Source organism: Oncorhynchus kisutch, linkage group LG7 (genome assembly GCF_002021735.2).
Source record: "Oncorhynchus kisutch isolate 150728-3 linkage group LG7, Okis_V2, whole genome shotgun sequence".
Classification (NCBI taxonomy): Eukaryota; Metazoa; Chordata; class Actinopteri; order Salmoniformes; family Salmonidae; genus Oncorhynchus; species Oncorhynchus kisutch.
Window position 1 is genome coordinate 23514807 of NC_034180.2, and position 21921 is coordinate 23536727.

Sequence of the window (21921 nt, forward strand, 5' to 3'; positions counted from 1 at the left end):
CTGAAAACAAAAAGACCATAGAAGGCTCGTTTGAATGCAGCCCCGTTCCCAGGTCAACCGGGCCACTCAGAGTCAAAGGAGCCTGGAAAACAAAGCAGCTATGGTAGCTGGGGACCATGACACAATGAGAGGGAACTGCCGGAGCCGTAGAGATGGCTACTAACGCTGTCCCGTTCACACACACACACACACACACACACACACACACACACACACACACACACACACACACACACACACACACACACACACACACACACACACACACACACACACACACACAGAGCCATCACCCTGTCCCATTCTCTCACACACAGGGCATGATTAATCCCGTGTCACATGACTAGGTCCGGACAGGAGACAGGCACAGTTCCCGGGAGACATTTACACTCACTTTGTCAGATTAAACAGCAACCTAACCCAGTGCTTCTAGGGCTCTCACTGTTTCTACTGCTCTCAGGCCTGCCAGCCTGTCACATACGTATAGGGCCCAGGTACACTTCTCTTTAGAAAATCAACCAGACAAAGGGGACAAAGATGAATATATTTTCCATTGTAATGACTGTTATCATATCATTTTCTACTACTATGTAGAATGTGTACATTGACATTTTTGTCATTTAGCAGATGCTCTTATCCAGAGCAACATACAGGAGCAATTAGGGTTAAGTGCCTTGCTCAAGGGCACATCCACAGATTTCTCGACTCATGGGATTCGGACCAGTGACTTTTTGTTTACTGGCCCAATGCTCTTGACCGCTAAGCTACGTGACGTCCTGTCTTTGAAAATACATTCTGAAACAGGGCTGTAAAAACAAATGTGTTACACATTCTATACGTGTTTGAATGGTTTCAACAAAGAGGGGACCTTTTGAATTTAGGTTTGGTTTGGAGTTTCCCAAAAATTGTCATGGAATGTTTGGTGAGTTAGGTAAAAATACAGGGGAGAAATGGTAAAAGGGTCTGCTAGTGCATCTTATTGAGTTTGGCTTCGGATAAGTACCCTTAGCTGTTGGCATTAGGCAGAGACAGAGTCACTCAGAGTAATGAGCACTGGTTAAGCCCTGAGAGGCCAGACAGGCAGGTAGAGTAGAGCAGAGAGAGTAGTGTAGAGACACAGAGGAGCTCATCAAGCCGTCCTCTTTATTAAGCACTATCAAACCCACTCTAATCTGTCTAAAATTAGCCGCTGTGCTCAACAAGTAATGACTGCCTTGCATTCATTATTAGTTCATTTTCCCCAAATCAATCACCGGCCGTGCATGCTTTTTTTAAATGTCATCCTAAAACTTTTCACAATCAATTAAGCTGAAGATTAATGGGGACAATTTGCCAGGAACAAGTCCTTCCTTGAAAAGGCCACGCCTCGACAGACTTCTAGCCTGCTATTGATGTTAATTATACATTTCCGCTTTCTTGTCAGACACTTAACCTGTCGCAGGGAAAGTGTTCACTTATAGTGAGAGGGGGCTGCCGTCACGATGCTGCGTCACGAGATTGTTAACGTCCCCGGTAGAATGACATTTTTTAGAAATGTTGTCAGTGGGTGAGTTTCAATTCAATGCAACCTTATTTAAGCCAATTAAAAAAGGCATAGCCAGATCACAAATATCAATATCCTCCGTATACAGTATACAAACAACAGACATCATACACATTAGTTGCAGTTTCTGTTATTGAAATTGACTATGAAATCGAGGTTGCTCTCTGCCGTTGATAACCATAAGGGAAACATCCCTCCCTTCTCTTCCCTCCTTCCCCTTCCCAACCCACTAAACCTGGGGATCTGAGGTGAATGCAGGAAGATGTCACTTTCAATTCAGCACGTGTTTAATAGGGAACAGGCACAGGACATATGGCTGCCACTGTGTCTCATGGGACTAAAGGGGGCAGCGTTTCTGCTACAACCTCTTTTTATTCGTGTTCACATCATGCATGACAACACAATGTTCACTGTGGGACAAGGCTGGGAGGAAGCAAACCCATTGGAAGACATTTACGCGACCTGGAGGATTTTCGTCGTCGTTGATATCTTCGATCAATAAACTTGCACGATAGAATGAGCTACCGCATTCTCTGTGTGCCGCCCCAAGTCAAAATGCATCCAATAACATCAATCAATCAATCACATTTATTTACAAAGCTCTTTTCAAATCAGCCGATGTCACAAAGTGCTGTTACAGAAACCTGGCCTAAAACCCTAAAAGGCAAACAATGCAGATGTAGAGGCACGGTGGCTAGGAAAAACTCCCTAGAAAGGCCAGAACCTAGGAAGAAACCTAGAGAGGATATTGTGGCAATCCAGGTTCAAATGTAGATTACAAAAATGTAGACTACAGGAAATAAAGATAGCTTGATGATCAACAACTCCCAAAACAAAAAGATTATATGTCAGCATGGTTACCAGCTTACACTTTCATATCAGCTGTAGTATCAAATTCTGTTTTTGCTTTACTGATTTACAGCAAACCCTTTGGGCTTATGTATAGAGATAAGCAGCACTATATAAAATATTAAAAAGACAAGACACAAGCAAAATACCCTCAGGACTAACGGGGTTAACCATTATCATAGTTTCATAATTCAATATGTAAGGGATAATCAACGAGGGGCTATGTCTATGCGTTCCATGGAAAAGGATGAGCGACGTGGAAGGTGTGTTCCACGTGGAAATGACCTTCCACGGAGCTGCATTCGTTTCCAGAGAGCACATAGAGCACCGAGTTAATTGTCTCTTTTATACCAGGGCTACAATTGAACATATTTCCCGCTAGAAATGTGTTCAACATCCACCGAAGTAGCTAGCAAACAAACCTACTTGCTAGTTCAGCTAACCAAACCTTCAGTCATATGAAAATTGAATTCAACAACCCCAATAATGTTTTCAATTTGACTTTTGCTTTCAAAAGCAGCTCAAACATAGAACATGTAAGAATGAACTATAGCCATTGAATTCTACCGCGCAAATATACCGTGTGTTACAGGGAAATAACGTACGCTCTAGAATGCCCTTCAAGCCAATAAGAAACAAGTATTCAACAATGCCATCGTATAAAATAATTTAACCATACTGTAATACAAAATATATTTCTACATAACCAAAAATAAGGTATAAATGACATAATAAACTAGAATATGAATCTATAATAACTGAGTATAATATAAGTATTAAAGGATGGACTTTCAAATGTATAATCTTTAAGGTTGTATGCATTGTTCCCTCTCAGCTGCACACGTGTGTGGGTTCGCAGCTCCCCTCGACCTGCTGCTCTGAATCATTGTTATTTTATTTAACCTTTACGTAACTAGGCAAGTAAGTAACAAATTCATATTTACAATGACGGCCTACCAAGAGGCAAAAGGCCTCCTGCAGAGAAGCACAAGACTGTACTTCACTTATCTTTCTAGAGTCTTCCCCTTTAGTTAACACTATCAATGTTTTGCTCTACTGTGGGAATTGTGCTTGTATCAACGCAATATTAGCCATTTTCACTGTGACATACTAAAAATAAACAATGCAAGACTTAGTATGCAAAACTAACTGTGCAAGAGATTTTCTTGTAGGCAGAGTGCATTGGAGTAGGAGTCTATTGCATTGACAGGCACGACTCAGGCCCGTACATTGACCCGTGCACCATAACCAATCTACAATATGATCAACTAGCCACAGGAGCCTACTTGGCCACTGCTAAACTTAAAGTTACACTATGCAGAAATTGCTCCGCCATTTCCTGGTTGCAGTTTCGCTTCAGTTTATGTGACAAATAATAGGCTAGTACAGTGTAGATAATCATTGTACCAGCTAAACCGCCATGAAATATATTTTCCGTAACCAAAAATATTGTTGTTTCAGCTGTTTGAAGCTGGTGTACAAAACCCAAAGTAAAAGACGCAAAAACAAAACTTAAGAACGGGAACCATAGATATAGCGTACATAGAACAGATCTACTGCTTCTTAGACTTATTCTTTAGGTAGAATGACAGATCTATAACTCACATTTCTATGTGAATTTGGTCGGGTCGAGCCAAAAGTGACATATTGCCACTTTAAAGCGGGTACAGCCTCAGTGTTTACAGAAACGTGCGCCGGAAGTTGCACAGACTTTTCACAGCCCTCAAGTTTGTGCTCAGCAGATCTGAAATTTGCTCAGTGCCCCAAGAAAATAGAGGGAACATTGGTTGTATGTTCAAGAATCAAGGCAGAGCATTAATGCAGTAATGCTAGAAGGCTTGAACAATGCCTCAGCTTTGGTCCTGTGTGGTAGAGGTTGACACAGTAACAGGATTCCCACGGGGCTTGCATGGTCCCGTGGGAATCCTGCAGGAACAGGAGTGATATTCACCTTCTCCCAACAATAACATGCGTTCTTCGGTCTTCAATCACTATTTATAAAAATAGATATAAGACCTGGGCAGGCAAGGAAAAGTAGCTAGCTAACAGTTCTCTCTCTTGTCTAGTGAAAAATGAGCATGCAACCCAAAACGGGGCCGTTACTATGGAAACTCACAAGCAGCAGAGCGCAGGGTGCAGGCAGCTAACAGATGAAGTGATTTCTGATTTCTGCGCGGGATTGAATTTTATCGGGACAGGACAGGAAAGTTGTCAGGGTTCTAGAACTGTTGCAGGATCGAGACAGTACGTGGGGGGGGGGGGGGGGGGGGAGGGGATTCTGGACAAGACGGGAAAGGAATGAATTAACACTCCCCTGTCAACCTCTACTGTGGGGCTCAGTTGGTAAGAGCATGATGCCAGCAATGCCAAGGTCTTTGCAGGAATCACATACTAGCTATCGTAAGTCGTTTTAGACTAAATCGTTTCCTTAATGTCAATTGCTTTGGTGGATAAATGTATCACTAGATGTCAGTAATAACCCATGTGAATAGTGTGGGGAGTTGCTAGACAGACAAACAGATACAGTACATATCACGGGTTGCCAAATTATGGTAACAAAATTATGGTAACAAAATTATGGTAACAAAATTATGGTAACAAAATTATGGTAACAAAATTATGGTTTTCCAGAAATAGCAGTTGGAATATTTCAGGAATCAGGAGTGAATAAGAAGGATATCTGGGAATCCTCCAACCACAATTTCTGGAAACTCTGGGAATTTGGGGAAAATTACCAGAATTTTGCAACCCTTGTAACTGTACAATAACGTTAATACCAGGCTTGTCAAACAGGGTGGTGGTGCCTGTGGGACAGGACAGGACAGGTGTTCTGTGGTATGGTGCGATCTCATATCATCCTACCTGCAATATGTGGCTCCCGAGGTGTGGCTCGAAGATCTCTGAGGCTACTGCACTGGGAGTCCTCCTTCGCTGTACTCCTATAGCTGTACACACACAACACAACACAACAGACAGAGCCATGGTGAGACAACACACACACTGGGTGAAACACACACACATGCACACGCACGTACGCACACACACACACACACACACACACACACACACACACACACACACACACACACACACACACACACACACACACACACACACACACACACACACACACACACACTGGGTGGGTATAAGGCTGACTGGGTTTGTATGCACATACATTACTAGGCAATACATAAACATGTAGCTAGACAGACAGACAGACACAGTACATCAATGCAGTTGCATTTTAACACGCACACAATACAAAGGCACACACCAATACCTTACGAACAATAGGTTAGCTACGAAAGTGAGAACCAACAGCTGACATCATTGACATCAAGCGCCCACTATGATAACTTTACAGTAATAAGTGCTGTAGCGATGCTCATCAAAGGGCGGAACTCGTACAGTACAATGCCATTATCGAGGGCAGCTAGCTTGCATATTCAATGATTCGCTGGCTGGTACAAAGGCTTGTTTCTAAATGAGGGATTATATCATGCGATTGATTCTGCTGCATAGCAGACTAACCAGAGACTGTGCCCTTGGGGTATTTTCTCTATACTCCCAACTTAAAAGTAGGGAGAGGCACCATGCTACCCGTTACTGGTAAAAATGGCCTGAGGTAACTTTCAAACTCCCACCAGAGCTCATTATGGTGAATTTTATAACAAAGTGCTCTGTACTTAATTTTCAGAGTTTAGCCAGGAATTGGGGTAATGTTGCTGAATTAAGTGCAATTAATGATGTAATAAAAGCATTGAATGGCCTTTAAAGACTCTCAAAGAGCAGGAGCAAACAGGGCCTCCTCTGGGAAGAAGCCAGGGGAACGGGTTAGAGTCAGAGGCCAGGCCCCGGGTGGACGGGAGGGGGCACAGACTGCACAATGAGGGGCCTCTGTCCTTCACTGTATTCCCTGTTCCAGGCCAAGCATGGTAAACACACATCCCCCTCCAGTAATGCTGTAAGCAGTTAGCCCTTTCCCCTCCCTGAGGAGCGGGGCCCATGCCAAACAACATGCACTGGATAGACAACACCTGCAGGACCAGTCCAGGACACACACACAAACACACACACACACACACAAACAAACACACACACACACACACAGTACTCCGCCATTGGTTGGGGAGGATACAAACAAGGCATGAGGCGGAGTCAGGGCAACCCCGAACAAACAGTTCCAGTAGAGAGCCCTGACACATAGAGACAGCAGAGGGAGCTAGAACCCAGTCCTCAGATGCACTATGCTGGCCTGTGTGGCCTCACACACACACACACACACACACACACACACACACACACACAAACACACACACACACACACACACACACACACACACACACACACACACACACACACACACACTGTGACCCAGCACAGAACCACTACCCGGCACTCAGACACACACCCGGGCCATACGTTAGCTCCAACAGGCAGCTCATGTAGAACAGAGCAGAAATATCACAGATCAAAGCACACTTGACCAACTTCAATTATCATCTTTTATATCCTGGCCGACACAGTGGAGGGAATCATTATTTCTCTCCTACAATGGCCCTCATCATCACACAGTCAGACAGGGCTCTTTCCCTGCTAAAAGAGCCCCGGCATGGAAGTAAGTGACAGATTGCTTTATATGCGGAAAATTCCTTGACCTTGGGGATCTTTTGAAAACGGGAAACTATACGTGGTTAATATTTTATAATAAAGAAGTTGAAATGTTAAACTGGCACCACTGGTGAAGGATTGTGGCCACCTTGAAGCACCTCTTCCTGCCAACAGCTCCTTCACAGTTCTTAATAACACACACATTAGCAATTCAGAGCAGCGCCTTGGGTGCAGATGGCCCGTCACCTACAGACTACTGTGTCTGACTGTCCCTGTCTCACACACGCACACACACATGCACGCACGCACACACACACACACTTTGTTAGACACTCAGTCCAGGAGACCAAATATTGTGGAGGCAATCGAATCTAAATGTGTCCCAATCCACACAGTAGACTGATTAATAAAGATATAAACCAGCAGGAGACTGTGATTCTATTATGTTAGGGGCTAACACTAACCCATCACATTTTTCCCGATTTATAAATGCAGCTTGACGAGGGTGATTTTGATATTACCCCCCCCCCCCCCCCCCCCCCCATTTCAATATTGTTAAGGAGACTCGTAAAATGATAGCGAGACTGTAAAAACATCACTCTGACACCTGTGCTAATGTACTTAAATGTTTTATTTTTATTTTAAGGGCTGACTAATAAGTATTACGTATATTTAACAATATATTAATGCACTATACACCAGGTAAGAACAGAATGACATTATGGAAAACTGCATTCAAATCACACTCAGATAATAAGGAATGCACAGCACAGTATAACCTTCGCCTGAAAAGTCTCTGCTTCTATCATTTGTCGTAATAAAAACAAAACAACATCTGATAGACTTTGCACTAGCTACATATTTAAATCTGACCAATAACAACTGACATTGCTACTGAGGTACTGAACATTATTAAACGTTCTCTCTAGTGGATTGGCAAAAACAGTATTAACTCAGAATCCAAATTCAAACTAACTGTGTGTGCATGCAAATCAGGGTGAAAACCCTCCTTAATTTAAACTAATGCGGCTTTATGATGTGAAAATATCAGTTTCCATTTACCACTCTCAATGTTTAATGTCGGCTGTTTAATACAACCATGTCACAAACAGCATTTGGTTTCAAGATTGCAATATATTGCAATTTGATTCTCAGTACTGTGGCAATTTCTAAACCGCAGTGCTATTTGAAAGTCAATTTAACTTTCAGTTTTATAAGTCAACATTATTGCTATTGTTAATTTATTTCTCATTTAATGGAAAATTGGCAACAGGGGCCCCGACTGTCATTTTAAATCTGCAGTAATTTCTTGTGAAGCTTAGTGTTCTTATTCCCTAGTTTCTGGATTAGAGCAGGGCTAAATGGCAGCTCCGGCACCACCAAAGACTCTGGGGCAGGTACTGTTACACAAATTGCCAATTCAATTAACAGAGTGTAAATGCTCAACTGGCAGCTGGCACGGAGGACAGCCATTTTGGTTCTTGTCAGGCCTAATTCATCAGGCTGTCAAAGGCCTCACTATGAGGAGCCTCACTGTGGTGTGGAAACTGTGGACACTGTGTGCAACCACTTCCTTAGTGATCCATTAACCGCTACAATGGTAAACTTGTATTAACCCAGCACACAGACAAACACAAACTACACACAATGGACCCAAAACTGTTATTTTGGTCTCTCTCTCTCACGCACGCACGCACACACACACACATACTCTCTCTCTCACGCACGCACGCATGCACGCACACACACACACACACACACACTCTCTCTCTCGCCTCCAGTTTGCCATGGCCACCAGTGCGTTTTAATCAGCCAGGATGATCCCATAGTTACATCAAGATCAACAAAAGTTATATTTTCCTTCCTGGGACCCCTAGCTGTGGCTAGTGAATTACCTCAGTGTCCTCAGAACAGCAATCCCCATCTCACGCTGTGTCCCCCCGTATCAACTACCAACAACCTGGGAGACAGCAGTCACTATGGACCCAGTCACGTAATCCTGTCTGTTTTATTCACATTCACCTCCATGTGCTGAATGTGATAGTAAGAATACCATTTTGTCCTTGTTGATGAACCATTTTGTGCTGAAATAGATACACTGAAATCAAGTGTGCATATCAGAAGCATTTCTTATTAGATTTCTATATGTCTCTTGTGACTCTGTATTATAGTGTGTGCTTGAAGTCTTTTCATATATAACACAATATATTATAACATAATATAATACCAATGTGATCTATATTCCATTGGAAATCTTATATAAAATAATGGAAATCCAATGTCAATTTGTAAAAAAAAAATGTTTTAAAGATTAAATTACAGTACATTTACAATGGTTCAAAATTCACACCCTTCAGGCATTTCAAACATAGAATCTGCCTATTCTGAAATGTATGGTTTTAAGAGTGTTTATTTTTTTTACATTTAATTTGATTAAAATACCAATTCCTTTATAGATTAAATCAATTCTCCTTCCGTGTCCTTCAGTCTACATACTCCCCAAATGTTTTCACAGTGGAAACTGAAAGTCCATTCAATCATTTACTGACCACGGCTAATGAAAGCTCTTCTGATCACATGTCGTAGTATTCCTCCACAGACCGGCCGGATACTTAATAAGTCATCCTGATGAAGACGGAGGCTGAAACATTTGTTTTAATTCGTTTCCTTTCTAACATCTTTCACTAGTTTTAAGTTTCATAATGATCTGTTTAATAATCCATGTTCGTCTTTCTGCTCATTTGTGTCATCAAACTTTAACGGCTGTGATTCTAACACTAATGACCAGTCTCAGAGTAAGCCTGAGAAAGAAGGAGTCTTTCATTTCAGCGTCAGTCTGTCTGCTGCTTGAAGCGAACAGGTGTTAACAATATGCGTACTATACACTGACATTTTGGATGTGTCTCAATTGATTGATTTATTTTGATTCAATAGTTAGGATTACAGAAAATAATATTTCGATTTACATTTGATAAAATAGTTCCACCTCTTCAGAATGTTTTTTTCTCCCACATTTGAATCTTAAGTTATTGTAAAACTAACTGACTGGCTGATAGTACAACAGTTGTTGTGGCCTTTTCTAGCCTCCTTACCCTTTCTAGTCATTCTGTCTGTGTGCGTCGGCTGTACAGTGAACCTGGACTGGGCTGAGTGGATATCTCCAGCTCCGTCTTTCTCTCTCTTTAGTACAGATCCCAGATTACACCTTGAGTGTCGGCTCAGTGAGGAATAATTGTCTATGGAAAGTCTCTTGTAGTGGCCCTGAAGTCCCTGTTCAAGTGATTTTGTATTTCATCATTGTGCCATTCCCCTCCTCATCACCAGAAACAACTGTCAGATCCACTGATAAGAGGGCTGTATGAGAGCATGGCAGAGCACTCTGGGTGACAAGTATTGTCCAGTTGCGATTCATATCAAAACTGCAGGAGGAGAATACCAGAATAAATTAGAGCTATTCAGAGAGGCGAGTACCTGTAACAATACAATATTGTCTCTCGCTGCAGTTTGAACATGAGGTCACAGCACACAGACACTGATGTGACAATGAAAAATAAAAGTGTTTGGAAGGGTTCCCCAATAGGCCAAATTCGGCCTGAGTGTGATTTTTATTTGGCACCCAAGTTTTCTGGGCAAAACATAATTTTTAAACATAATTTTCCGTTGTTGGACACAAAGAACTGTAAAATCGTTAGGAACTCAGCTCAAAGTGATTTAAATTCAATAAATCTGTTACCAAATATTCCCACACATGAATACAGAAGCATATGTGAACATATACCAATGTAATCCAGGAGTGAAATGATTCTGTTTTTGTCAAATACTATATCTGTTTGGTATTCTTTCCATCAATTTGCAGTGTACAGATTATTTATAACTATTTTCCAGCTCCCCAACCAGGCCCTTGACGGGGGGTAATTGGAGACCCCTGGTGTATGGCATTGAGGGGGAGCTTTCTCAAACCAGCGTTTGTGTGCATTTTTTTAAATGTACTTTCAGGGTGTGCCATACTGTACACTCTGTTTATATAATGCATTCAAAATACAAATGACTGACAGGCTTTAGCCAAGACCCTCTGCCTTTAATTTCACTTTCAATCAAATCTATCAAATAATAGTACATTTGCGCCATGAAATGCTGGTGCCGTCAACAAGCTTGTCGGGGGAAATATCTAAACACATTCAGCCATCTTGAGCATCCCAAAGATGCTAAACACAGCTATCGATATTTTTCCCAGCGGAGAGGAGAGGTGGGCTGGCTGGCAGGTAGAGGAGAAGACGACAGCATTATTGGCATTGAGCAACACGGGAGAGGTCAAGTTCAAGGGGCATTTTCAACCAATCAATACGCTAGGATGAGCAAAATAAAATAATGGGGGAAAAAATCATTGAATTTGGAAATGCATTCATTATGGCTAACTGCATTAAAGGAAGAGAGAGACAGAGTGCCCGGACTGCCCTACACAGTTATGAAGGCTTACGCAACCAAACAAACAATCCATTACTGAAATGCATTGACGCAATTCTGTTAATAAACTCGTTGCAGGCTGAGACTGGGCGCTGCAAGGCAAACACACCCCAAATGTGAAGAGCAGAGCTCGCCTTAGCAGAGCTCACAAATACCAACAACCTTTCATTCATGATGGAGGACAGTAAGAGCTGCGTAAGACCTACAGCCATTATGACAGTTAGCTAACCATGACTTAGCTTAGGTTAGCAGGACTTTGCTTTAGATACAGTGAGAAAATATTGCTCCATCTTTCATTCCTATTATCAGAATAACATCTAATTTGTGTATATCTTACGGATTTACGCCGTAAATGCTCGCAACAACACTCGAAAACGCTTAAAAAGATGAGCTACTGTAGTAATGAAATGAATTCAATTTGATGGTATCAAAACCGCTAAATACGCTGATTGTAACGGGCCGTTGGCGGTGGAAAAAGGTGAGGACCAATGCGCAGCGTGGTAAGCGTTCTTTAATGAAACAACTGAACACTGGAAAAACAACAAAACGACAAACGAACAGTCCTGTACGGTGAAGAAAAACACAGAACCGAAAATAATCACCCACACCACAACGGCTACCTAAGTATGATTCTCAATCAGAGACAACTAACGACACCTGCCTCTGATTGAGAACCATACCAGGCCAAACACAAAACACAACATAGAAAAACGAACATAGACAACCCACCCCGACTCACGCCCTGACCAACCGGGAGAGGACAAAGACATAACAAAAGAACTAAGGTCAGAACGTGACACTTATAGTGTTGAATAATTCAGGTGTTATCAATATGCCAATCATCCTTAATAGAAAAAGTCCAGATCATGAATGACTGGGTGTAATAGAAAATATGGTATGTGATCAATGTGGCTCTATGGGCTTGTTGGAGTCTGCTTCCCAAATGTTACCCTGTTCCCTATACAGTGCTGAGAAAAAGGGAACCTGAGTAAACAAATAACAAACATGTATACTTATTTCATTTATTTAATAAACAAAGTTATGTAACACCCAATGCCCCTGAGTGAAAATGAATTGCCCCCTTACATTCAATAACTGGTTGTGCCACCTTTAGCTGCAATGGGGCGGCAGGGTAGCCTAGTGGTTAGAGCGTTGGACTAGTAACCAGAAGGTTGCAAGTTCATATCCAAATCATATACAAATCTGTCGTTCTGCCCCTGAACAGGCAGTTAACCCACTCTTCCTAGGCTATTATTGAAAATAAGATTTTGTTCTTAACTGACTTGCCTAGTTAAAAAAAAGTACAATTTAAAAAATGTAAAATGATTCTTCAGCTTCCTGTAGTTGTTGCTCAGCTTCTCTCATCAATGTGGAGGAATCTTGGCCCACTCTTCCATGCAGAACTGCTTTAACTCAGCAACATTTGTGGGTTTTCGAGCATGAACTGCTCGTTTCAGGTCCTGCTACAACATCTCAATTCGATTTAGGTCTGGACTTTGACTAGGCCACTCCAAAACTTTAGATGTGTAGCTTTTCAGCTGGCTGAAAGGACCTGGATGACTTGTCATCATTGAAGGCACCGTGAATTCCACTTCCGTATCAGAGAATGTCAGCCCATCCGTCTGAGAGCTGAAGTGCAGCTGGGTCATGCAGCAAGACAATGATCCAAAACACACAATCAGGTCTACATCAGAATGGCTGAAAAGCTACACATCTAAAGTTTTGGAGTGGCCTAGTCAAAGTCCAGGCCTAAATCGAATTGAGATGTCAAAATCCCTTCATAGCGATGTGAGAGACTGTTTAACAATTACAGGAAGCGTTTGGTTGTAGTCATTGCAGCTAAAGGTGACAACCAGGGAGGGGGAAATGACTTTTCACACAGGGGCATTGGGCGTTGCATAACTTTGCTAATTAAATAAATGAGATAAGTAAACACGTTGTGTTATTTGTTCACTCAGGTTGCCTTTATCTAATATTAGGTTTTGGTTGAAGATCTGATAACATTCAGTGTCAAAAATATTCAAATATAGAGAAACTCAGGAGGCAAATACTTTTCCAGTGGATTTCTTTTGACCAGGGCCCATAAGTAGTGCACTGAAAAGGCTATAGGGTTGTAGAGGAGCCTACATTTCCATAGTCTCTCTCTCCCAGTCCCCTTGTCCAGACAGACACCACACTACACAGTAAACAGAGCTAAGAGCAGAATCCAGCTAGCCATTTCTACGCTCTATAACCCCTCCCTCCCTCCCTAGCTCCCTCCCTCCCTAGCTCCCTCCCTCCCTCCTATTTGTCCTCTACTCCTGTCCTTGACTCTAACACACACCAGCTGGCACACACCCAAGCAAAAAGACAGCAAAGATGATTACACATACCAGTCTGTGTGTCTGTCTGTCTGAATTTGTGTGTTTTTGTATGTGTGTGCACGTGCGTGTGTGCATGCATGGCTGTGTGTGTGCGGGCCTCCGTTTGTGTATGTGTGTTTATATACTATGCACAAATATTGTGAGTGGAGGGGTCAGAAAGCGATAGCAGGAGAAGGTAACAAAGAAAGAAAGGTAATAAGTGAAAGACAGTAGGGGTGTGATGGAATGTAAATAGGGAGGGAGGGAGAGAGAGCTATGATATACTGGTGGTATACTTTACATAGAAAGGTGTTAGATGGGGTATGAGAGGGGTACTATACCCCTAGCTACAAAAGGATGCCTACAGTCGTACAGACAGTAAGGCAGATCAGTGCCTCATAGGCTGCTGAACAACCTGTCATGCCACAGTGGGGAGGGTCGTCGTGGAAACGAACTGACAGAGTGGATGGAGAGGGATGGGAAGTGATGGGGGGTTGCCCTTAGTGCGTGTGCTTGTGTGTGAGGTTGGGTAGAACATGAGCCGTATAGTGTTCAGACAGAGAAGGGCTGCTGTTTCAGTCTGTTTCAGTCTGTTTCAGTCTGCCAAACAACATAATGACTCATTCAGGCAGAAGAATATTACCACCAGGGGAATATTTGGAACGTCTCAGCCGTAGAGTAATTAGGAGCTAACTACAATGGCATGCTCCACCAATGAAATGATGAAAATAGGAAAGTAAGAGATCCCTCTATTCCTCGCTCCTTCTGTCTGTCTGTGGGGTCTAGATTGCAGCCAGGGTAAATGGGAGAGGAGAGGAGGACTATCAACTGCAGCCGGTCAGCGTCTCTCTCTGTCTCTCACTCTCTCTCTCTCTTCCAGATAGACATGTTGGTTCTGTAGGCTTAGCAGCAGAGGGGATACTATAGTGAGCTGCTCCTGGGAAACTGAGTACTGATTAAGTGTCCTGATCAGGTCCATGTCCATGTCACTATGGTACCAATAAAACATAATGGCCAGGTCACTCTATCCATTTAAGTCTCTGCCATAAAATAAATAAGGAACCAAAAACATGTCGTCCCCCACAAATGATGCAGCGCCTCCCTTGGGCCAATCACTGTCATTTTTTAAATGGCGGATCTCTTTGGCAAGACGCATTATTCACCCAAGTTTTTTCAAAATCAGGCCAGTGGTGTCTGAGATATCGTGTGGTTTAGCTAGACTCATATCCCTAAGCATGTGTGAGTCAAACAGATCAAGAGCTATAAACATGTGCCCGTTACAGCGCCACCATGTGTTCTTGCAAATGTTGAGTCTTCATAGTGTTTGCAACATGTGTACCAAATTTTGTTACAATATGAATATCCTTGGCTGGTTTATATGCATTTATGTGCCCGACCAAGCCTGAATTAATGTTTATTGTTGTTTTTAGGTACTAATCTGGAAAGTAATGCATTGAGAGACCTTTGTCCATAGATGCCACATATCAAGTTTTGTGTCGATCGGTTATTCGGAGGAGCAGCATTGCAAGTGTTTATTTTTATTTTTTATTTTTTTACAAAATTCAAAATGGTGTAAAATCCATTATGGTGAACCTTATGTTTAGAAGATACAAATGTGTTTATTTTATTAGGAGAGGGACATATGTACCACATTTCATGACTTTTGGTCAAACGGGGTTAGGGCTTGACCTTTCAAAGTTTGCATTTTCAATCGCTTGTTATAGTGCCACCATTTGGCCAATCAGTGTAATTTTGTAAATTAAAGATCTCTATGGCAGGACGCGTCATTCACCCACGTTTCCTCAAAATCGGACCAGCGCTGTCTGAGATATCGCGCGTGATGAATGAAAGTACAAATGTACGAATGTACTAACGGACGGAGACAGATCTACAGTCCCCTCCCCGATCTCATTGTGGGGGACAAAAACGCTTCGGAATAAAACATGTCACATCGGCTAAGAATGGGACAGGTGTCCTTGAAAAGGAGATTTTGAATCTCAATGGGATTTTGTCTGTATAAAAATGCAAAGAAAGAATCTTATCGTGTACTATGCGTACTATAAAAAGTGAGAGCGAGACATGGTCAATGTGGGTGTGTTCTCTAATAACAAAAAGTAGTACATCCTTTGAAGCAAGATGGCTAGAGTTACATATTCACTTCAATGCTGTACCACACAAGACCGTAACTTCCCACTACATACAGGCCCAGATTAAGCTTAGGTTTCTCAGAACCCATCCAGTCAATTCAAACCAGGGACTTTGTGGTTTGAGGCGCTACAATATACAATATGGTTACATCCCTAGACCCAGTTCTATAGAGAGAATGTACAGTACAACTGGTCTGGAGTTGAGAGCGGATGTGATTGGCCGTGTGTCTGATAAAGAGAGTGTAATGTGGTCTCATCAGGTGCTGAAGCAGAGGACACACAGTGTGGGAAGAAGACAGAGACGCTGCTACTTCTACAAAGGAGTGAAGGCCCCTGGTTCTCATTACACAGACCACATTAGACCACATTAAGCAAACCATGTCAGAGTAGCACACTCTCTTTCACACACAAACACACACAAACGCACACATATGCATGGACGCGCATGCACACGCCCCCGGGCAAGAAACACAAATGTGTAAGAAACAATTAACACAACTTTGAAGTTCTTTGAGCGTGTTTACATTGGCCTTATGCGGTGTCACTAAACTGGATTCATCCACTATTCAACTTTGTACCTGTCAGGACAAACCACTGAAGGTGAATGATGAGGACACATCCCTCTCTCCCCCTTCCTTTTTCTCTCTGTGATAAATTAATGACCGATGCCTTCATCACTCAATAGAGAAACGTAATGTTATTACTGGCGGCTAAAACGCTACCACTGAACTGTCTTCTGCCAAGCATGTCAAGCCACACAAATTAGTCAAACGACGACCTGACTTCACCCTACACCTCGTGTACATTTTAACAGTCCAGTACTCAGAGAACTAGAGAAGGTAGACTTGACACAAAGGGATAGGTATTAGTGATATTCTCCAGGAGGATTTCAGTAGGAATCAGAAGCAGCGTTACTCCAGGGAAGAGAAACTACCTGGACGTTCAGTAAACTCTGAACTGCTGGCCTACTGGCCGTGGTCACATCACATCTCCAACACATGCATCCCGAATGACACCCTACTTTTTTCAAAAGTAGTGCACTATCGTAGGGAATAGTGTGCCATTTGGGAGGTACCCCTGGACATGCTCGGTGGTTTGATGCCTGCCTACTCACAATCCATCTAGCTGCTAAGCCAATTTTCATTTAAAGGAAATTAAGGGTTTGAAATTAACATTATGCATTAGATAAAATGGGTCAAATCCGCTGACTGTCCTGAATATGTCTGTATCCCAAATTCTGCCCTATTACATATGTAGTACACCAAAAGTGGTGCACTGTGTAGTCCTATGCTTTTCGAATAAGCAGGAGGGGAAGGGAAGAGAGAGAGAAAAGGAGAGAACAATTAATTAGAAACCATTAGGGTACAAGTCATCTTATTGCAAATGTTGAGTTAAATGGGAAGAATTAGTTCCTTCATTGTGTTAAATAGTCAGCGTTGATTTAGAATGGGGCCTCAATCCATTTACTACAAGAGAGGTCAGTAGTTTGAAAGGAGAGATAACAAAAGTGAAGCCTTCCTTCCACCTCCCCTGTACACACACATGCACACACACGCACACACACAGTCATGTGTGCACCCACGTGCACACATACACACCCCTGTGACAGACATTGGCCAGGTTGATACAAATCCAAACATTTACCTCGGTTCAGGAGGCATTCACCCTATCAGGGCGAGCTGTAGCCCTTGGTTTGATTTACAGCGGATGGTGAGACGCTGGTTTATCATATTAACCTGACTTGATATATATTTACACCGCAGAGGAGAGGAGAAACAGGAGAGGTTAATCACTGCTGTCCTTAACAGAGGGCTGCTGCTCACTGCAACAAGAAGCAGACATGACCTAACACTGACTTACCATCTCAAAATATGAAATGTATGTATACTCTGCAGTAACAGTCCAGTACAGTAAGGTTATAGCAGTGCAGCATCACATTTAACGTACAGTACATATTATCATGTTGGTTCAATTGAATGTACAGTATGATTTTATCATTCTTATTCCTCCATTCTATCTGTTGTTTAATACAGGTGTTGCTTAAAGTTATCTATCCCTCCTTGTAGTTGTTTAATACAGGTGTTGCTTGAAGTTATCTATCCCTCCTTGTAGTTGGTGTTGCTTAAAGTTATCTATCCCTCCTTGTAGTTGTTTAATACAGGTGTTGCTTGAAGTTATCTATCCCTCCTTGTAGTTGTTTAATACAGGTGTTGCTTAAAGTTATCTATCCCTCCTTGTAGTTGGTGTTGCTTAAAGTTATCTATCCCTCCTTGTAGTTGGTGTTGCTTAAAGTTATCTATCCCTCCTTGTAGTTGTTTAATACAGGTGTTGCTTGAAGTTATCTATCCCTCCTTGTAGTTGTTTAATACAGGTGTTGCTTAAAGTTATCTATCCCTCCTTGTAGTTGTTTAATACAGGTGTTTCTTGAAGTTATCTATCCCTCCTTGTAGTTGTTTTAATACAGGTGTTGCTTAAAGTTATCTATCCCTCCTTGTAGTTGGTGTTGCTTAAAGTTATCTATCCCTCCTTGTAGTTGTTTAATACAGGTGTTGCTTAAAGTTATCTATCCCTCCTTGTAGTTGTTTAATACAGGTGTTGCTTAAAGTTATCTATCCCTCCTTTTAGTTGGTGTTGCTTAAAGTTATCTATCCCTCCTTGTAGTTGGTGTTGCTTAAAGTTATCTATCCCTCCTTGTAGTTGGTGTTGCTTAAAGTTATCTATCCCTCCTTGTAGTTGGTGTTGCTTGAAGTTATCTATCCCTCCTTGTAGTTGTTTAATACAGGTGTTGCTTAAAGTTATCTATCCCTCCTTGTACTGCATGATGAGGTTGTCTAGCCATCACAATTGCTAGAAGTCTATGGTATCTGCTAGCATGCTGAAGGTAAAACAAGGACTATACTCTAGCTCAGATCTTTTTCCACTTCTTATGTCCCTCTGTGTACAGCTAAAAAGTGGTTATATTAACACTAAAAAGACATTGGTGAATACATGCCCTCTGCAGTACTGTAGCTACTGTTTGTGTTTGGCAGAAAGAGATGGCACAGAACCCTGAAAGACTTCCCCTTGGTAGAACATTTGCTGAGGGAAACAGTTCCATTTGAGATTTGGTGATGCTCTCTCTCGCTCTCTCTCTCGCTCTCTCACTCTCCCTCTCAATTCAATTGAAAGGGCTTTATTGGCATGGGAAGCATACATTTACATTGCCAAAGCAAGTGAAATAGACAATTAACAAAAGGGAAATACACTGAACAAAAACATCAATGCAACATGTAAAGTGCTGGTCCCATGTTTCATGAACTGAAATAAAAGATCACAGAAATTTACCATACGCACAAAAGGCTTATTTCTCTCAGAATTTACACACAAATTTGTTTACATCGCTGTTAGTGAGCATTTCTCCTTTGTCAAGATAATCCATCCACCTGACAGGTGTGGCATATCAATAATCTGATTAAACAGCATGATTATTACACAGGTGCAACTTGTGCTGGGGACAATAAAAGGCCACTCAATTTCAATAAAAGGCCACTTCAGTTTTGTCACACAACACAATGCCATAGATGTCTCAAGTTTTGAGAGAGCGTGCAATTGGCATGATGACTGCAGGAAAGTCCACCAGAGCTGTTGCCAGAGAATTGAATGTTAATTGCTCTACCATAAGCCGCCTCCAACGTAATTTTAGAGAATTTAGCAGTACGTCCAACCAACCTCACAACCGCAGACCACGTGTATGGGGTCGTGTGGGCGAGCGGTTTGCTGATGTCAACGTTGTGAACAGGTATGCATGGTGGCGGTGGCCGTGGGGTTATGGCATGGGCAGGCATAAACTACAGACAGCGAACACAATTGCATGGCATACTGCATTCTCACCAGACATGTTTGGAAGCTCTGGATCGACGTGTACGACAGCGTGTTCCAGTTCCCGCCAATATCCAGTAACTTTGCACAGACATTGACAAGGAGTGGGACAGCACTCCACAGGCCACAATCAACAGCCTGATCAACTCTATGCAAAGGAGATGTGTTTCGCTGCATGAGGCAAATGGTGGACTGGTTTTCTGATCCACGACCCTCTACCTTTCTAAAGGTATTCCGTCATGTGAAATCCATAGATTAGGGCCTAGTGGATTTATTTCAATTGACTTATTTCTTTATATGAATTGTAACTCAGTAAAATCATTGAATTTGTTGCAAGTTGCATATATACTTCTGTTCAGCATAAATGAACGAGCGAAATAAACCATCAGAAATGAAGATGAAATGTTACACTCACAACATTTAAAAAAAATAATAGAGACATTCCAAATGTTATATTATTGGCTATGTACTGTTTTGTAACATACTGCAAATAGTTGAAGTATGAAAGGGGAAATAAATCAACAGATACATATACTGTAGGTTGTATTTACAATGGAGTTTTGTGCTCCAGTGGTTGCCTTTTTTTTGTGCCAACAGGTCACTCTCTCAGGTCTCTCTCTCTCTTTTCTTCCTGCAGACAGATTGCTATTGTGCACGGATTGCTTCACTCCACCCCCCAAACGAGTTTCAACTATTTTGTCCTGGATTGCATTAGGCAGACTGAAATTAATCTACCATTACAGGGAGAATTTAAGACTCTACAGCTTTGAGGGTGCCTGCCATAAAATAGTTTAACTGCTCTACTGAAACCATGATTGGTTGAGGCAACGGGCGAGCATTTTATCATGTGCTAAGGAGAGGACAGGGAAGGCAGAATAGGACAGTAGTATTGGCTTGTGTCCTGAGCCACATGTAAACAAGGAAACATTTCCAAGACAGAAATAGAGACAGCATGTCTAGATTCTAATGATGAATATTAGGCTGATTTTAAGGACCTAATAGTATGCATTGTCTTAAATGCTGTATCAAGGGTAAAGAGCATATAATTATCAGAGGGATTAAGGAAGGATTTAAAACAACTGAAAGTAGAACATTATTGTGAAAAGGCAGCAGTTTAAGAAGCCTTATGAGCCAAATTGATGCGTGGACAAATTGAGAAGTGGGTCATGTCTCCTACAGTACAGTAGACATGGGAGACGAATAAGAATGTTGGTTTTCAGATCAGCTGCATCATCAGCAGGAGTGAGTAAGTAAAGTCACATCAGAGGAGGGAACCTCTGCATGGGGGCGCAGAGGCCTCAGCTCCGGAGCACACACCCCCTCCAACCTCTCACTCCGCAAGCTTACCTCCAGCCCTCCCACCCAGCCCAGAGCAGAGCAACACCATGCCGCTGGGCTGGGAGCTGAAGGAAACTCCTTCCCTAGCTGTCTGCTCATTAGCACAGAGGGGAATATGCATGTCAGCAAACACACTCGACCAGGCGCTAGTTGGAGTAGCAAGGGTGCTCCTAGCATTTCCTCAGCTGACTTTGCAAGGTAATGAGGCGAATACAAACGTGTTTCACGGGCCCCGGCCTCTGCCTCTCTTTGTCTAGAGGTATGTTCCACCTAGCTATCATCCAACTAATCAGACGGGAAAAGCCTCAATTTTCGGTGTGTTTGACTTCAAATGAAGAGATAATGCTGTGATATAACCTTGCTAACCTTGGTGTTTAGGTATTACACCCTGTAGACCAGTGGTTCCCAACCTTCTGTAGTTATTGAACCACCAACAGAGCTTTGCTCTGCCCAGAGTACCCCTGAAGTAACCCTCATGTGAATTTTAGCAGTATGCCTATGGTCTCAGGAATCTTCTCCTGTGGATAGGCCCCCAGGGGTCCTACTACCTACTGCTGTAGACAGTGCTAAGGGCCTAAAGGTGTGAAATGTTTCAAGCATAAATTCACAAAAGTATGTATGTGTGTGTGTGTGTGTGTGTGTGTGTGTGTGTGTGTGTGTGTGTGTGTGTGTGTGTGTGTGTGTGTGTGTGTGTGTGTGCGTGTGTGTGTGTGTGTGTGTGTGTGTGCTTTGGTGCGTGTGTAAAATGCACACAACCTCTAATGT

The 21921-nt window shown here is 42.3% G+C and overlaps 1 protein-coding gene across 4 annotated transcripts in view; it reads right to left on the reverse strand.

Moving 5' to 3' along the window:
• LOC109894814 (neuronal PAS domain-containing protein 3) overlaps nucleotides 1-21921 on the reverse strand; it is a 382790-nt gene that overhangs the window by 231447 nt on the left and 129422 nt on the right. For all 4 annotated transcript variants that reach the window (XM_031828698.1, XM_031828700.1, XM_031828699.1 and 1 more), the window contains one exon: nucleotides 5255-5337. In XM_031828698.1, the coding sequence (XP_031684558.1) occupies nucleotides 5255-5337 (83 nt within the window). The remainder of the gene's footprint in view (nucleotides 1-5254; nucleotides 5338-21921) is intronic.